The 18835-nt window shown below is 37.6% G+C and overlaps 1 protein-coding gene across 3 annotated transcripts in view; it reads left to right on the plus strand.

The window, feature by feature from the left end:
- The window catches only part of USP44 (ubiquitin specific peptidase 44), a 25585-nt gene continuing 6750 nt past the window's right edge, over positions 1-18835 (plus strand). For 2 of the 3 annotated variants that reach the window (XM_030856350.3, XM_060305604.1), the window contains exons 1-4: positions 1-105; positions 11167-12658; positions 15860-16055; positions 18498-18606. In XM_030856350.3, the coding sequence (XP_030712210.1) occupies positions 11237-12658; positions 15860-16055; positions 18498-18606 (1727 nt within the window). In that variant the 5' untranslated portion in view covers positions 1-105; positions 11167-11236. Of the gene's footprint in view, positions 106-11166; positions 12659-15859; positions 16056-18497; positions 18607-18750; positions 18800-18835 lie in introns of all 3 variants that reach the window. The other variant, XM_060305605.1, reaches the window with a different exon arrangement.

Here is an 18835-nt window from a genome sequence, read left to right on the forward strand (position 1 = left end):
CGGGCCGCCGCCGCCGCCGCCGCTGCTGCTGTAGCCGCGGCACCGGGGAGCGGGGAAGGGGGGCGCGGGAGACGAGCGCTAAGATGGCCGCTCCGGCTTGGGCTGGTGAGTGTGCGTGAGAGGCGCGCGCGGCTGCGGCGGTTGGCGGAGCGAGGCTCCCTGCTGGAGCAGAGATGCGACGGGAGCCCCCAGGGCCGGGAGGCACTTAGCGGCGTTTTCCCGCCGCGCAGGGCGCAGGGGTCCTGAGGGAGGGAGAGGGGGCTGCCGACGGACTGAGGGGAGCGAGCCTAGGGGCGCGTGGAGGAGGAGGTGGCGGCAGCGGCGGCGGGTCCGGCGAATTTAGAATTGGCGCCTCTGGGAAGTTAAGATGGGTCGAGCGATGCCCAGGCCGGTGCCGGCACCTCATGAGTCCCCAGAGATGCTGCCAGGAGCGGCGTCCCCTGTGGCCAGGGGCACCGCGTAACCACCCTGCGCTCGGCTGGGGGCGGGGGACGAGTTGGGAGAAGGGGCAAAATTGGGGGACTTGAGGGGATGCAGAGGGGGAGTTGTGCCCCGACCCGCGTGCCGGAGCGTGGAGGAGGTGTAATCGCGAATCTGATCGCGTATCTGATGCGGGCTGGGGCGCTCTGTAGAGCTGACACTGTCGAGATAAAACCGCATCCTCCTCCTGGCTCTGAGTGCCGCCAAGTGATGCTCGAAGCGCCCCTGGGATGCTTTGGAAGGGCGGTTCTAGTCCTCCATTTAGAAGGAATGTCTTGCCTTCCCTCCATTGATCGGGTCCCGGCACTGCCAGCACCTGCTGCCACTTAGAGACACTTGGGATTTTTGAATACCAGCTTTCTAAACCATTCCCGCTGGCCTTCGGGGAAGGAATGCTAATAGGCTAAACTTATTTGGGGGGCATAAAGAAATGTGTCAGCATAGGGAGAAGAAAATGACTGCTCAAGTTTACGAAATAGTAGGACTCGTCCTCTCCGCCACCCCCGCAATAAAAAAGAAAGTGAAACGTGGTAATTGTTTCGACTTCAAGTTTGAGCTGTTGTAAATTCTACTGGTAACTGGATAATTTCTTGCAGTTTTAATTTTGGAAGTTAAAAAATAAGCAAGCCTTGAGAGAGCCGCTTTATCCTCAAACCCCCGCTCCCCATTTTTAAGCCTTGTCAGATCCTGCGAGTAACGGGGTTGTGAAATTAGCATAGAAATACGACTTTCAGACCCTGCACTTGAATTCCTTATTATCTGTTAAGTAGCTGCCTGTGGGGTAAAAGTAGGGGGGTGGTAATGTTGGGCCTGGAATTCCATTTTGAGTTGTCTTTAAAACCAGCTTTAGGTATAAACAAGGAAAAAGAATTGGCTGTTCACTGTGATCAAATTAGGAAAGCCAAGCATAAGTTAAGCACATGTTTATAGAATATTTCATAATCACAGTGAGATTCAGTACTTAGTTGTCTTGAAAGACATGAACACTTTGTATTCTTGGAACCCTAATCTTTTTAACCTTAATTTAGTGTCTCAGGCCATTTGAAAGAGATTTAATACATTTTGTCTCATTTAGCCTCTCTCCCCCGAACTGCCGTTTCTCTAGCTTTTTGTGTCCTAGCCATTAATTTTGCAATGGGTAGCAGATTTTTCATTCCAGTATTTATCATTGTAGACTATTCATATTGAAATTTAGACACATTCTGATATTGAACAGAGAGTTCAATACATATACATGGTAGAAAGTTGAAGTGTTTTGACTGGTTTGATTGTGCATAAGTCTTATTTTTCGTTGAAAACATTAATGTCCCACATTTTTTTTAAGCTTAAAAAAATTTAAGTGATTGGTGAATCCACGTTTAGTGTAATATACAATGATAAACTTTTTGGAATATTTAAAATGGGAAATCCGTTGAAGATTTGGGTTAAATGTTTGAAGTATATTGTTTCTACCCAATTGTCTTTACCCCCCTTTTTCACATATTTTTTTTCTTGCACTCCAAAAAGAAAGAAATAAGGTATCATATATACCTCTACCAAACTTTTCCTCTACACACTTGAATCTTACTGAGTGTTATAGCATTGGTAGTACATAAGAGGATTTTCTGCTTGTTGGATTGTTTGAAGGCAGAGTCTGATTGTATTTTATTTGTAACCCTAGCACCTGACTTACTGCTTAACATGGAGGAAAAACCTCTGTAAATGTTCGCTCAATTGGGTTTTTGGATCATACAGAAGTACAGGGAAAGGCAACATTTTGGCATCTTGGTAGCAGAAAAAAAACATGCTTTGAAGTTTTTCTCCCTCCTGGCAATGTTAGCCAGAAGGAACATTGCCAGATTCTAATGGAGTTGTCTAGTTGAGGGAGATTAGACAGAGGCTGAGAGCATGGGCTTAGGAGTCTAATCAAGATAGGAAATGTATGCCCAATCATTTCCTGAGTTCAGTAATGGGGACAGTTTTGCCATTAGGCCCTGCCCAAACAGGTGACAAGTAACTAAAATATAAAAGGATTCTACCAATACTGGCTTCTGACAAAGATTACTATAAGAAGTACAATTGATTTTTCATAGCACTTTCAGACATCATAAACACTTTATTATAAGAAATTCATTTTTAATGGAGTTTTACATGCCATAGAAAACTAATTTATAGTCCAAGAATATACTTGTTAGGCCAAGTCATATATGTACTAGAATAACAGTCTGGCCATTTCACACAAAGTATTTGAGCTCAATTTACTAGACCCATGGTAGAATGGTCAATCTTTTTATGAATGTTTCCCCTATTGTTATGAAGTTAGCTGCAGTGGGTTGATGTAATGATAAATATTTTGGAACAAAATTGCCTGTGAATGAAATACTTGTAAGTTGTGGTGGGTGAGGAAATCAAATAATCTGGCAGCAGAACTTGCTTTTCCTTAGATGGTCGGTACTAGATACAATCTCTGTGCCTCAGGAGAGGCATGCTAAGACTTGAAGAAGGCCCAGGAAAAGAGTATCCTTTATTGTTTAATGAGTTTCAAGCAAGATCCGGGTAATTATAGATTCTAGATCTCTAGAGGAAGAAAGAATAACCAGAGCCTTTCTAAGGATAAAGGAAAGGAAATACATCATGATTGACAAGGAGAGGTGCCAAAACACATAATAGGCATAATAGCATACCTAAGACGGAGCAGAGGGAGTTTGAGAGCCCATTGTGTTTATTCATTCAATAATTTGTTCGTTCAAAAATATTGAATCCCTTTATATGTACCAGGCACTATGCTTGACCCTTGGCATTTTATAAACATCTCTTAAAAGAGAACAGGGTACTATGGTGGTTCCGTGAAATAAATGGAAAATTGAAAACTGCTTATAAGGAGTGGGTAAGGTTTGCCGTAATTACTGTGGATAGTTATTTTCATTCTTATCCAAATGCATGTAAGGATTGTGGTGGTTAGTAATTCCTAAGGCCTACTTCCTACTGAAATTGCCATTTCCTCCTATCTTTTATCATGGAAAATAACAAATCTTCCTACTTTTAATAGCTTCTAGAGGATCTGTTTAGGTTATTTGGTATTGTTAAAAGAAAAATAAGTTTTGTTACAAAAATTATCTTTGTTAAATAAAGGTTCAACATATGCCATCCCTCTTGGGAAGTCTCTGGGAGAATTTTCTTTAATGAGATAAAGATGGTTACTGTGACAATTTTATTTAAATATTCTACTTTATGCCCAGTGGTACATGTTTTTTTCTTCAATAAGTATGTAATTTATGTAAGTATTTATATAAAATGTGCATACCCATTTCCTATGAAACAAGAGTTCATATCCCAGTTATGAAATGTTTAAAAATTGAACTTATTCACCATGTGGTCATTGATATATAAAAACATTTTAACAAAAGATGTGTGGGAAGTGGCTGGTCATAGATAAAAGTAGAAAAGTACATATTGTGCCACAATTTGAAAACTCTTACATGCCATGTTCAGGAGTTTGAATTTATCATGTGGTCTTATAAGAGTTTTAAACAATCCTTTGATAGTTGTAAAAACTGTGCCTATAAGACACACTAGGCATTATATAAAATGTAAATCTTATATGATGATTATTTGACTAAGTATAAACTATGAAAGAGGGAAGTTTCTTAATAGAGCATGATGATGTTATATTAGTGACTATTCAGATTTTAAAATACTCTTTCTAGAAATGTATATTAGCCATTTCCCTCATTTTATGTCACTTTTTAAAATAATAATGTAGTTTGGCTATTTTTGTGTTTGTTTTTCATAGTAACTTCCAGACTTCCATAAAAACATTTTTAATGAGAAAAATCTGAAAACTATGCTACTAATTGCACTGATTAGAAAATCTAAATTACTTTCATGGAACTGATCTCTGGTACCTAACCTCTTGTAGTTTCTATGCTTTCTTTCTAAGTGTCTTCTAAAGAAACTGAGGTGGAAAGTGAGTGGTCACCTGAGAAGGATCATTATGTTAAAGATAACTAAAAGTTTATAGTGGAATGTTCATTTTCGAAGTAAAAAATTAGTTATCCTTCTAATTTTTCAGTGATTCTTATAGCTTTTAGTAATACTTATATTTGGAGCACAAATATTTATTTAAAGGGTCACTACATGTCATACTAAAATTTAAAATACCCCAATTAGGGTTGGGGAAGTATTTCTCAGTGTGCTTTTGTGTAAGATCTATTTTGGGCGTCTGGAAGCACGTAGGATGGGACAAGACACATGGTAGGCTTCGTTTAAGAACAGAGGAAGTAGGATAATGACATCACAAACTATCAGGAAACTGCCTGAGCTGGGCAAAACGGCCACTTGGTTAAGAGGAGGGGACAGTTTTGGTCACTGGTGATCAATGACTTTCTATTCTTAACCACTGATTTAAAAGACACAAAGAAAACTGAAGTGGGCCTGCAGTTAATACTAGTTGACTGTGCCAAGAATTTGGTAGCCTGAAACAGTATGGCTATAGAACCTAGAGGATCTTCATAAAGCCCTTACCTTTTCTTACTAAGGAGATAAAAGATGCTTGAGTAGTCCCTCCCTTACCACAGGGAACCTACCCAGCAGGTAGTTGGCAGAGTAAGGATGTGCACACAGATAAACCCAAGAATTCACTTTTGGCACAATTCAAGCCTTTTAGGAAGTTAGGAGAGAAGATTTTCTTAACTAGAAATACTTTATGAAGGAGTTGGGCCTTGGAGGATAGATAAAATTTTTTCAAGGTGGAAGTGAGGGAATGAGGAAGATGAGTTTAGGAAATGAACTGGAGATTATTCCTTTTGTCTGGAGTGCTCATGACAGAGGGGTAATAAGATGAGATGAAGAAGATAGGCTGGAATCTGGAGAATTTTGAAAGCACGACTGTCAAATGTAAAGTATTTTTTTATTGCAGTATTTGAAAAACTGCCGTTTAGTGATTTGTGACCAGCATTTTCTTTTTAAATGAAATAGAATAGGAAATATCAGAATACATTATTTTTATAAGGATTGTTTGTGAAACTTTTGCTCCAGGTATGTGTGTTACATGTATACACACATTTACTGGAACCTGATGTAAAGTTTCTAAAGGAGTCTTAGTCGAAGTTAGAAATCCACTGCTTTACTTGACTATGAGGAACAGAGGATTTTAAGTACAAGCATTAAAGGCTCAAAGCAAACTTGAAGATTAATTTGGCGGGATAGTACTATGAAGGAAAGCGAGAGTCCGGATGATGAGAGACCAGGTTGGAGGTTACTGCTGTGCTTCAGAATGATTTGTCCATAATGAGAATGATAGTTCTGGAAATGGAAAGGAATCAAGACTTGGGGAATGATAGCCCTGCTATATATGACAAATTGAATGTTCGCATGGAAAAGATGGGAGGGAGGAACCAAAAAAAAAGTGTAAGATTTGTAGCCTGGGTACTTGAATGATAATACAGTATCTTTAATAAGAGAATATTGGAAAAGCTAATTCTGTGAAGGCAAGATGTATAGGTAAGCTGAGTTGAAGTGTGCCTGGCACTGGTTCAGAAGGGCTAGGTCTGAAGATAAAGACTTGGTAGATGGCTATCTACATCTGACCATTGAACCTCTGCTGGTAGAAAGGGTTCATTACAAGAAGAGGTTTGAAGAGCCATTAAAATAGATTCTACAGTCCTCACTGTGTGGTAAGTATAAGCAGTTTTGTGCTGTCGAACCGTAACAAGTTAAATATTTTACCTGTAATCTTATTTGATGTTTGTGTGGATATAAACCTTTGACTATAAATACCATATCTAATAAGATCTTATGTTTTATTTCTCTTCTAGTCATTTTAGCTTTCTATTTTATAATTGCTTTAATGGTATGCTAACTCTGTAAAATAATTAGGTTTCAACAAGTCAAATACAATTATTTTGTAAACTTTAGAGATTTGCTGAAGGGAATTGTAAAAATAAAGATGCTTGCTCATTTATATGGCATGAAAAGTTTGAGTAGCTTGAATGGTTTTCTTTGAACAAATTAAATTTTTTATTGTCTTTAAGCAGTGAAGAATGACAAAGTGAAGCTTTCAGAATATTTATAAATCCATCTGTATTTAAAATAAAGATAGCATATCTGGTTTTTAAAAAAGCCATTTCGTAGCTGTTAAGTGAAATTTAAAGTGTGAAACTTTTTAAAAATATGAGAAAATGATATAGGTAATTTTAATCTTTATATATAGATTTCATTCAAAACATCTTGACTATTTGTATATTGCTATTATATATAGATACAGGTAATATTTTACCAGAATCTACATGGGGGGGTACAAAAATATTTTGTTAACTCTCTATAAAATGAATATACTGCCCCAAATCACTTATCCTATCTGCTGGAGCCAAACAGAGCTAATATATAGCTTCTCAGCAGTGGATTAGCAAATGAAAAGAAGTGCTCTGAACCCAGTAGAGGAAAATAGGAAGTGTCAAGAAGTACTCCCATCCCCCTTTCTTCTCTTCCAAGCTTGTAGATCTTTGTGTGAGGAGGCCCCTTTGGGGTACGCTAGTAACTGTCTCCGAGCTGTGGCCAGGCTTTTAGATCTTTGTTTGACCAGACCCCTTTGGGGTACTCTAGTAACTGTCTCTGAGCTGTGGCCAGGCTTTTAGATCTTTGTGTGACCAGGCCTCTTTGGGGTACTCTAGTAACTGTCTCTGAGCTGTGGCTCCAGGCAGCAGAGCAAACTGGAGGTCTCTGGTGGCAGCAGCCTGGCTCTCTAGCTCCTTCTTCATTCTTCCCTGCCCTTCGCTTGGTCGTCCACCCCCTACTGGTTTCTTTCATAAATAGACTGAGCAAGTGGGCCCCCTACTCTAAAATATTAATCTCATGATCTGTCATTCCACCATTCTGGTTTCACTTCTTTGGATTTTTAAAAAGATTTTATCTGAAAGATCGCCTTTTAAAATGCAAATACCCCTGGGAGAGGTCTGACCTTAGTCCTCAGCTAACATCTTAATTATCAGTTAGTACCTAAGTTTGCCTTAGTACACATTTGCCTGAGAAGAACTCCTGGCTAAAAGTGATAAAACTAGAGGGAAGCTAGCATTTATAATATTAATATTAATAGTAGTAGTAGTAACACTATTATTATTATTATTATTATTATTGGAAGGTAAGATGTACTAAGGGCCATATTATTAAGTGCCAGGAATTGTTGTAAGTGCTTTACAAATATAAATTTCCCTAATTCCCTCATCAACCCTATTGATGTTATTACTACTGTTATTTTACAGATAAGAAAACTGAGGTATGTGGAACATAAATAATTGTCTATGTCACGTAATAAATGCAGCCGAGTGTTAGACTCAGGCATTTGGATTCCTTAGGTCTGTTTTGCTGTGAGACCTCTTCCCTGCTATATTGCCTCTCAGAGAGATGGCATCTGATCAACATTTCACCCTTTTTACAATTTTGCATCAAATGGAATTATGCTATTTGATTATAGGCCACTTCCTGTTGAAGGTCAGGGCCTTGCCATCATCTAAATAGATTTTTTAGTAACAACTGTAACGAAATAGGAAAATTCCTTATAACTAAGGGAATGTATTTGCAGGATATAGAGAAGAAGGAAGTAAAGAGACTAGTCTATAATCTAGCACTATCTTTCCTATTTAAAACTTATTTTGGGGAATTTAAAAATATGGATTAATAAAATAATTTGTAGTCCTAGTACCCCGAGATAACACACACACACACACACACGTATGTATATATACATATATATATGTATATATATGTATATACATATACATATACATATATATACATATACACATACGTGTGTGTGTGTGTGTGTGTGTATTCTTTCTAGGTTTTTTTTCTTTTGAGCCTTATTTTCTGAATGTTCTGCAAGGTGTCAACTCATACCACCTCTTTAAAATTTTAGAATGAAATAATTTCCCTTGAGTATAAATAAACAGCATTTCCCACTTCATCTCTACGAGAAGTTGAATTAATAATTATTGTCTATGACTTGCCAGAAACAAATGTTTAACTAAATTATCTCTGTGTTCTTTGTATGATCCTTTTTAAGTAAAAGTAGATAGAAGAGAACCCTAGATTCTTCACTTAATCTCCATATTGAGTCAGTTCTTTCAACCAGTGTTTGGTCAGCACTAATCTACCTCTACTCCTGTCTTTGCTACAGCTTTAATTTCCTTGTAATATCTGGAGCAGTAGAGTCTCCTTTAATTACTCATCCCTCCTCTAGATCTGCCGGTCAGGTCCCTCTGTAACCTACATATCTGATTGTGTCATTCTCCTTTATAGAATTCTTCAGTGGCTTCTTATTGCTGGTATGCCCTGGAAGCAGGATTTGAGGATGACTGGGGCAGGGAATTCTCCAGGTCCCAAGTAGCAGTTTAAAAGGGGAGTTTGGGATGTATGCTTGTTCCAGATGGCCACATCCCTTGACTCTGCTGACTCCACATAATGAGGGCCAGGCAGGGGCCCTCTAACGTGTCAGGTCTGGGCCCTCATTGTCTGGGTCTAAAGGCAGAGTGTGCTGCTGCTGTGTGAACAGTAAACTTTTGGTGGCAGCAAGGATCAAAGCTGGTAGAACATTTAGGAGCCTAATTGCAGTAATCCACTTGATTGTGGCTTGGTCCAGGGTGGTAGCAGTAGAGATAATAAGTAATCAGATTCTAGATATATTTTGAAGGTAGAGCCAAACATTCTTCCTAAAGGATTGATGTGGGGAGAGAGAAAGAGAGGAGACAAGTATGATTCCAAGATTATTAACCTCAGTACCTGGAAGGATTTAGGGTAATGGAGCATATTAATCACTGATGTCTTACTTTTGCCATTGCAGCTATTGTTGAATGCTGGTTCTAATAAAATACTATATTTGACCAGATTTTGGGCCTCAGGAAATTTTGAGGGAAGAGAAGTGAAGTGTGTGCAGTTGTGAGGGCTGGGGCTGGCAGTCTTAAATCTTTATTCAGCAAACCCTGTATTTAAGAGTTAAGAAATTGGTGGTGGGCAGGAGTATCTCTGATTGCTAGGAGATTTTACAAAAAAGAGGTGGGAAAACCCAAAAATCAACCTTACCTTTGCAGTTTTCTTAGGGCCTTGGGCAGCATCTGCAAGTAACATTGAAATTCATACTGTCTTGCTGTCCTAAAAAATGGAAAGCATTGATCATGCTACACACAATGTTGTGAGTGCTCTGTATCTAGGTCCTCAGCTGCAACATAAAATTTGTGTTCAATTTATGTTAAATCAATGAAGAAAATGTTTTGTGATTCCCTACTTTTTAACTAGATTTCGTTTCACTCTTTTTAGGTTCAGGTAGCAGATGTGTTTCTTTAACTGATAAAGGAACAAGTTTCTGGGTCAGAATCACATTTGTTTTATTATGTTAAGTTTCTTTGGTGTGTGGGGTTTTTTGTTTTTGTTTTTGTTTTTTTACGGTATGCGGGCCTCTCACTGTTGTGGCCTCTCCCGTTGCGGAGCACAGGCTCCGGACGCGCAGGCTCAGTGGCCATGGCTCATGGGCCCAGCCGCTCCGCGGCATGTGGGATCCTCCTGGACCGGGGCACGAACCCGTGTCCCCTGCATCGGCAGGCGGACTCTCAACCACTGCGCCACCAGGGAAGCCCTGTAGGTTTGTTTTTTGAAATAAGCTTCTAATTTCAGATAATGCTTAGCCTGCCAGAATGTAGAAGTTCATTATATTGCCACTCACTTCATATTTTTCCTCTTTTTTCTTAATTTGCTTATACATCCTTGCACATTCCTGAGAGTCTATTCAAATACAAAGACAGAATGGGAGAATGCTTTTCTCTTTCCTTAAGGCAAACTGTCAAGTCTATCAAATCAGAGTCTGTCGTTACAGAGCCATGAATTAAAGGTCATTATTGATTTACTAGTGGAAAGCCAAATTTTAAATGGTAGTTAGACTATTTAGTATTTTTATTTAGTATCATTTAAATAAATAGAATGTAATATTGATTTGTTCACTATAGCTATGTGTAGATATTTATTGTTTACTGAGCATTTATATATCTCACAAAATATCTGAGCATACTATGTGCCAGATATTTTGTTATCTCAGTCCTTTAACAATTCTGTGAAGGTGGTATGATTTTCCCTGTTTTACAGATGAAGTTTAGAGAAGTTAGAATATTTGATCAAATCAGACATATAAACAGTATGTGGCAGAGGTAGCTTCAAACCTAAGTGCTTCTACTTCAAAACCCATGCTTTTAACTATGATTATATTTTAGTAACTCCACTTAGGGCTCTCAGAATATAGACACTAATGAGATGTATTTGGGTCTTGCCAGTCCCAATTTTTAAGAAAATGAATATTTTTGTAAACTGCCTTCAGACTATTGGATAAAAGGGATGTGAAAAGGGATTGCTACCCATTCTTTACCAGTAGATGGTGGCATAAAATTAAAAACAAAGTTTTTAAAAGGAACCATCAGAGAAAGTTAGGTGATGTGTGTGTGCTTTCAGAGCAAGGTGGATGAAAGATTAGTGAAGTCTAGAGTAAATGAAAAGTGAGAACTGCCTATGGTATTATGACAGGCAGCCCAAGTACTGGGAGCAGAGAGAGCAATTTTATTAAATTATTCCTGGAAAAATAAAATAATTCCTGGAAAAAATACCTTGTGAAAAAGAAAAATATTGGCTTTTTGTTTTTCTTTTATTAAAAATTGACATTGTTCTGCTTAGTTTTCAGATGCTTCAAATGTTATGAACAGAGACTTGTTTGGATTATGTGTTTCTCAGCTAGACTAAATAAATGCTAACAATGGATAAGTGCAAACACATTGGGCAGTTGCGGCTTGCTCAAGACCATTCCATCCTCAACCCTCAGAAATGGCATTGTGTGGACTGCAATACAACTGAGTCTATTTGGGCTTGCCTTAGCTGTTCCCATGTGGCCTGTGGAAGATATATTGAAGAACATGCACTCAGGCACTTTCAAGAAAGCAGTCATCCTGTTGCATTGGAGGTGAACGAGATGTATGTTTTTTGTTACCTTTGTGATGATTATGTTCTTAATGATAATGCAATTGGAGACCTGAAGTTACTACGAAGTACATTAAGTGCAATCAAAAGTCAGAATTATCACTGCACCACTCGTAGTGGAAGGGTTTTACGGTCTGTGGGTACAAGTGATGATTCTTATTTCTTACATGATGGCACCCAATCTCTGCTTCAAAATGAAGATCAAATGTATACTGCTCTTTGGCACAGGAGAAGGATACTAATGGGTAAAATCTTTCGAACTTGGTTTGAACAGTCACCCACTGGAAGAAGAAGGCAAGAACAATTTCAGGAAAAAATAGCAAAAAGAGAAGTGAAGAAAAGACGGCAAGAATTAGAGTATCAAGTTAAAGCAGAATTGGAAAGTATGCCTCCAAGAAAGAGTTTACGTTTGCAAGGTCTAGCTGAGTCCACCACAGTAGAAATAGTTCCTGTTCAAGTACCACTGCAAGCCTCAGCATCACCAGCAAAAGATAAAGTAGTATCTACCTCAGAAGATGTAAGACTAAAAGAAGCCAGTGACTCCTCTGTTAAACGAAGACCAATAGTAACTCCTGGTGTAACAGGATTGAGAAATTTGGGAAATACTTGCTATATGAATTCTGTTCTTCAAGTGTTAAGTCATTTACTTATTTTTCGACAATGTTTTTTAAAACTTGATCTGAACCAATGGCTAGCTGTGACAGCTAGTGATAAAACAAGATCATCTTATAAGCATCCTCCAATCACAGATACAGTATATCAAATGAATGAATGCCAAGAAAAAGAAACATGCTCTGTTCGCTCCAGACATCCAAGTTTATCATCAGGACTAAGCGGTGGAGCATCAAAGAGTAGAAAGATGGAACTTATTCAGCCAAGGGAGCCAAGTTCACAATACATTTCTCTCTGTCATGAATTGCATACTTTGTTCCAAGTCATGTGGTCTGGAAAGTGGGCCTTGGTCTCACCATTTGCTATGCTACACTCAGTATGGAGACTAATTCCTGCTTTTCGTGGTTATGCCCAACAAGATGCTCAGGAATTTCTTTGTGAGCTTTTGGATAAAATACAACATGAACTAGAGACAACTGGTACCAGGTTACCAGCTCTTATCCCCACTTCTCAAAGGAAACTTATCAAGCAGGTTCTGAATGTTGTAAATAACATCTTTCATGGACAACTTCTTAGTCAGGTATGGATTTTTAAAAATCTTATTTTCATCTTGGGGAATTCATAAAGTGAAGCCTAAAAATGCACATTCTCTGTATATCGAGTATGTTAGCACTAGTACTGTTGTCAGGTCAAAATTGGTCACTTTTACAATGTATGAAGAAGTCAGCTCACTCTTATAGTTGCTTCCTTCATGAATCATTGGAATTAGTTTTACATCCATGGTATATTAAAGCTTTTTGATGGGGAGAGGGAATCAGGAAACAAAGCTTCTTAGGTTAATGATATTGCATTCGTTCTCTGAGGGATTGAGAAGAGTTTAATCCCACAAGGAACAGATTTGAAGATACTTTTTTTGCGATACGCAGGCCTCTCACTGTTGTGGCCTCTCCCGTTGCGGAGCACAGGCTCCCGACGCGCAGGCTCAGCGGCCATGGCTCACGGGCCCAGCCGCTCCGCGGCATGTGGGATCTTCCCAGACCGGGGCACGAACCCGTGTCCCCTGCATCGGCAGGCGGACTCTCAACCACTGCGCCACCAGGGAAGCCCTGAAGATACTTTTGTACTGGGAATGGATTTGGTGTACACTTGAGAAATTTCAGGGACCAAGGAGTAGCCCTGGAGGATTTCCTATAGAACCAAAGGGGACAAGGTTTGAAAACTTTTAACAAGTAGGTAGCAAAATTTTAAGGTAAATAAATGTGATTTCATCTAGAAAGATCCTAAATGGTTTTCCTTTATTTTAATTACACCCGCAAAAATTTCCCTGTGAAAGTCAGAAAACCAGAATCTTCCATCTAATTAATGATTCTCTAGAATGAGTGGACTTGTTGGTAGACTATTACTAGACATCGGCTCTCTACTTTTCCAGAGCATAGAGCTTTAAAAAAAGTTTATTCAAAATTGAGTTATTTGTAGTGAAGTGGATGGACCTGGAGTCTGTCATACAGAGTGAAGTAAGTCAATATGCATATGGCTGATACGCTTTGTTGTGCAGCAGAAACTAACACAGTATTGTGAAGTAATTATACTCCAATAAAGATCTATTAAAAAGTTTATTTGCAAGAGGGATGAGATATGGGGATATATGTATATGTATAGCTGATTCACTTTGTTATAAAGCAGAAACTACCACACCATTGTATAGCAATTATATTCCAATAAAGATGTTTAAAAAAAAAGTTTATTTTTTAACTGAGGCAATTAGGCCCCTATACACATGCTTCTGTTCCTCAGTTCAACTTTCATGGTAATAATACCACCTTTTGTTTTTATAGCATACTTTTCTGGAATGTAGTTTAAATATTTCAAATGTATTTCTTAGGGAATATCTATGAAGCTTATTTCCCTTCATATTTCAGAAATGTATAGATTCTACATTGTGTCAATTAGCACATAAGAGTTGTGCTTCTTGTGTTGCATGCAATTTTATTTTTCCACCATCTTTCTCTGTCATTTTAAACTTTTTATGCAAAAGTTAAAATACACAATTATAAAGAAAATAATATATACCATATAGAAAATCTATATGGTATAGTAAATCTATGCAGAAGAAAAATCATCCCTTAGTACTATAACTCCACATAACCCACACATAAAACTATTAATATTTTGGTATATTTCCATCTAGGTTTTTTTTTTTCTTCTGAATATTTACACATATTTTTCCCGCTAATTGTATGGTCATGTTGAATTTACCTGCTTTTTTTCACTTTTTCATTTAATAATGTAAGGATTTTTCATAGTCATTAAAATATTTGATCATTCTTTTCACAACATTTCAGTGTCTATCATATGTATATACCATAATTTATTTAATCATTTCCATATTGTTGACTTGTAAACTGTTTCCAGACATCATTATAATGTCACGATCAATTAATACGGTTTTTCTAATGATTTCCTTAGGACAGAGTCCTAGAAGTAGAATTACTTTGTCAAAGATTAGGACTTTTGATACTTGGCTGCAAATTTCTTTCCAGAAAGTTGCCATTTTATATTTTGAATAGTGCGAGAGTGGTTATGTGCTTGTTTTTTCCTTTATGGATGAATTTTGAAATTAATAAAAATTGTTGTGCTAGCATTTTGCTTTCTTCGTTTCAATGTGTAATAAACACTTAGGAAACTGGTCATCTCAGGAGATTCAGAGGTTGGAATGCCCCACCCCGCCCCACCCCCACACCAAATTCAAGAAACTGTTCTCAAAAGGTCAGACCATGGTCCTAGTGAGTCCCCAAACTAAACACCAGGAGTATTATTTTCTTTGTGTCATTGTGTTAAATCTAAAATCTACATTAAAATTGGCCTCTTTATTTTTGTTTGTTCCAGGAATATAGCTTTTATGAAAGAGTTTAGTGATATTTCGTATCATGTGTGGATTTTTAGATCTACAGAGTCTGTCTTCAGTTATGGGCAGTGTTTGTTGGCATTAAATCCTGCTGAATGCTTTACTGAAATTATTATTCTTTCCTTTTCCAGTTACTCTGTTTCCTACATAAGTTGTTAGAAAGGCCTCATATTCTATATGGTTCCTATATTTTGATGAGGATTTTAATGTAGTGATGTTTGCTTTAAGTGGGAGTATTTATATTATATGTATAATATTTATATTATATGTATATTTATGTTATATGTACTATCCTTTGAAATTATCAGTTGGTAGGGCTTCAAAATATATACTAAATATAGCATATATAAAAATATACTATATTTTAAAATCTGTATATAAAAATATACTAGTAGTATTTTACTTGTATCATGGTTAAGAGGTTATAGGGATTTGGGGAGAGAAAATCAATCAGTGAAAGATGAGGAAGGAAAAGGGGCAAAGAACCTCAAGTCTAATAATCTAAACACATTAAATTAAATTTATATAAATATATATCATATATATTATATATGTATAGACGCACATACACACACACACACATATATACACACAATGGGTATATAACTGAGTCCATGGTTTGGTTTTCTACTAAATTCAGACTTGACTAATGCCGTTGGAACTTTTCGAATGCCTAGTAGTTAAAGCCCATCAATGCATGATGGGTTTACGGAAGAAAAAAATTATTCCCTGAAAATAATATAAAACAGATTATTCAGAATTCTGATAGTGCATCTTCAGAAGAAGAGCTAATTTACTGGCAGTGGCTTCTAGTGAAAGGAATAAATATTTTGACAGAAGGATTGTAATCTGAGAAACTAATATTTTTATTTGCAGGTTACATGTCTTGCATGTGACAACAAATCAAACACCATAGAACCTTTCTGGGACTTGTCACTGGAATTTCCAGAAAGATACCAATGCAGTGGAAAAGATATTGCTTCCCAGCCATGTCTGGTTACTGAAATGTTGGCCAAATTCACAGAAACCGAAGCTTTAGAAGGAAAAATCTACATATGTGACCAGTGCAATTGTAAGTAGAAGCTGTATATTCTCTTTGCTTTTCTAAGGTTAGCAAAGAGAAACACAAATGAAGGAAGCTGGAATAAATTCCTTTAGTAGCAGGTATAGAAATAAACTGTTAGTTTATCAAAAGAAACTTGGCTGGATAGTTCTACTTTTTAATTGGCATTTGTGAACTATGTGTTTGTTTTCCCTTATTGATGACATTAAAAATGTTTTGATCCTATAGTAAATTATAGAAAGAATTCATAAAATAAGATTTAAATTTAATATGTGAGGGCAGAATAAAGTAGCAAATGGGAATAGTAAAAGGTAACCATGTTATTTAGTACTGAGTGAAATGTTTGCTTTATGAGTCTTTTTGCTACATATCAAAACATTGATATATAGATAATATATGTGTGTGTGTGTGTGTGTGTGTGTGTGTGCGTGCGTACTTGTATAATAGGAAATAAGACATATAGTTGGACTGCTGCTATGGACTTTGGCTTCATAAAAACAAAAATTTATTCAAAAACCATCTACTGACTGTCTCTTCTATATTAGTAATTGTTCTAGTTGCTGTGGATAGACGTAAGACACTTTCAAGATGTTCACATACCTAATGGAGGAAACAGACAATTAAGATCTACTATGATAAGCTCTCTGATAGAGGCGAGCATAGGAACCCAGCACTGGGGGATGAAATAGCCATTTCAATTAAAGAAGCATCATCCTCCAGGCAACGGTATACAAAACCACATCGGATCTTCTGTGTCTTTATCCAGTTTCTTTATCTCTGTCGATGTGTACATGGCATTTTAGTGTTTATACTTTATATTTGCAGATATTCTCCTTAAGCTCCATGTCTGAAAAAATGATTCTAGGGCTTTAGATACTAAACTTATAAGGTAAATATAAAAGAAACATGGCTGTTCCAGCATTGAAAAAATGGCACATCAGTTGATCGTATTCTAGAACAACTTATACTAACATTGTTTTCTGTGTGCTGCCTAATATAAAATCTGTTAATTTATAGGAGCCTAAGATTTATAAGGTTAAAAGAAAATAAACCTTTATCAGATTTGTTAGTGAAGTATTTTTTTTCTTGGACATAAATGTGAATGGTCCTAGATGCTTCCATCACCAAATCTGGGAGTAGAAAGATATGAATAAATGCAGAATATGGCTTTATAACATGTTTGTGTGTGTCTCCTCGGTCCACCAAATAAGGGCCTAAAAGAGCTGCCTTAATTTAATACATAATGTCAAATGTTTAAAATTATAATTCAAGGAGTTAACATCGTTTGTGTAGCTACACTTGGACCATATATTTCTGGATGACAATCCAAAGGTAGGTCTTTGACATTCAGCAGCAGCCTGATACCTGGATCTCAGGGGCATAGACCTGGAGGAAAGGCTTCTGGTAGCAAGAGGAGATGGGTTAGAGGACAGCCTCATGGTGGACTGATTCTACTTCCTACATGAGAAGCAGCTGCTGCTACGGCTGGAGTCGCAGTTGTTGTACAAGTTGAAGAATAGCTCCTGGACATCAAGAGCAAATTTTGGTAGCCAATGGCCCAGCCAGGACAAGGTCCATAGGTGGACCTCTAGAGAAGCAGGGGGGTAAACAAAAAGAATCCTCAGTTCCACTTGTTTAAGATTTGGTACTAAAATAGCAAGATACTGAGGGAGACCTCAGATGCTGAGCTAGTAAAGGCTTGCTTTCTTGGGCAGTGCTGGGGTGGATCCCCAGGAAGCAGGGATGGGTGTTCTTGGAAGGAAGGTCCCATGCCCCGGGGATCCTGATTAGCCTCAAGAAATGAACTGACCATGAAACTTTTTAATTAGACTCAGAGTATATTAAAGTATGTTTAGGGAGAGTTTTAACTTTTCCTGTTAGTTGGCATGGCCAAATCCATTTAAAAATATTATAGCACAGTATCATTCTGTTGCCTTATTTTCAGGATTATATTAAATCATGTACAGTATATATGGGGGATTGGTTCCAGGAGCGCCCACTTTTATACCAAAATCTACCGATGCTCAAATTCCATAGTAGGTCATCTGTATCTGCAGATTCCGTATCAGCGGATTCAACCAACTGCGGATGTAAATTTCGATCCATGGTTGAATCTGTGCATGCGAAACCTGCAGAGGGCCGACTGTACATGTATTGAAAAAAATAATAATCTGCATGTAAGTGGACCCGTGTAATCCAAGCCTTTATTGTTCAAGAGTCAATGTGCTTATTTGTTTACATGTCTGTATACCTTGACTAGCTCATAAGTTTTGTGTGTTTACATGATTCTAAGTGTCTTGAGGGCAAGGCCATGCCTTTATCTCTAACACAGTAAAATGCCTTTAATGCAGTAGATGTTTAATTGATAATGCATGTCTGAATTATTTTGAGTTTACTCAGCTTTTCCTTGTATCCTTAAATTTGCATCTCATTCTGTCTTTAATATCACAGCAAAGCGTAGAAGGTTTTCCTCAAAACCAGTTGTACTCACAGAAGCCCAGAAACAGCTTATGATTTGCCACCTACCTCAGGTTCTCAGACTACATCTCAAACGATTCAGGTTAGTAGTAGAATAAATTTTAATACTTGGCTAGATGACTTATCTACTTTTTTTTTTTTTAAGGGAAAAAAATTCTGTCATTGTCTCTAGCCCTAATCATAGACACCATGTTCAGTAACTCTCCTTGATTATCTTCCCTTGCAGAATGTATTGCTGACCCCTCGCATTTCGGTCTGCTAGTATCATTCTCCTTGTAAGTCTCTGCTTATAGTGTTTAATATTCAGCATA

This window comes from Globicephala melas, chromosome 10 (genome assembly GCF_963455315.2).
Source record: "Globicephala melas chromosome 10, mGloMel1.2, whole genome shotgun sequence".
In the NCBI taxonomy this organism is placed as follows: Eukaryota; Metazoa; Chordata; class Mammalia; order Artiodactyla; family Delphinidae; genus Globicephala; species Globicephala melas.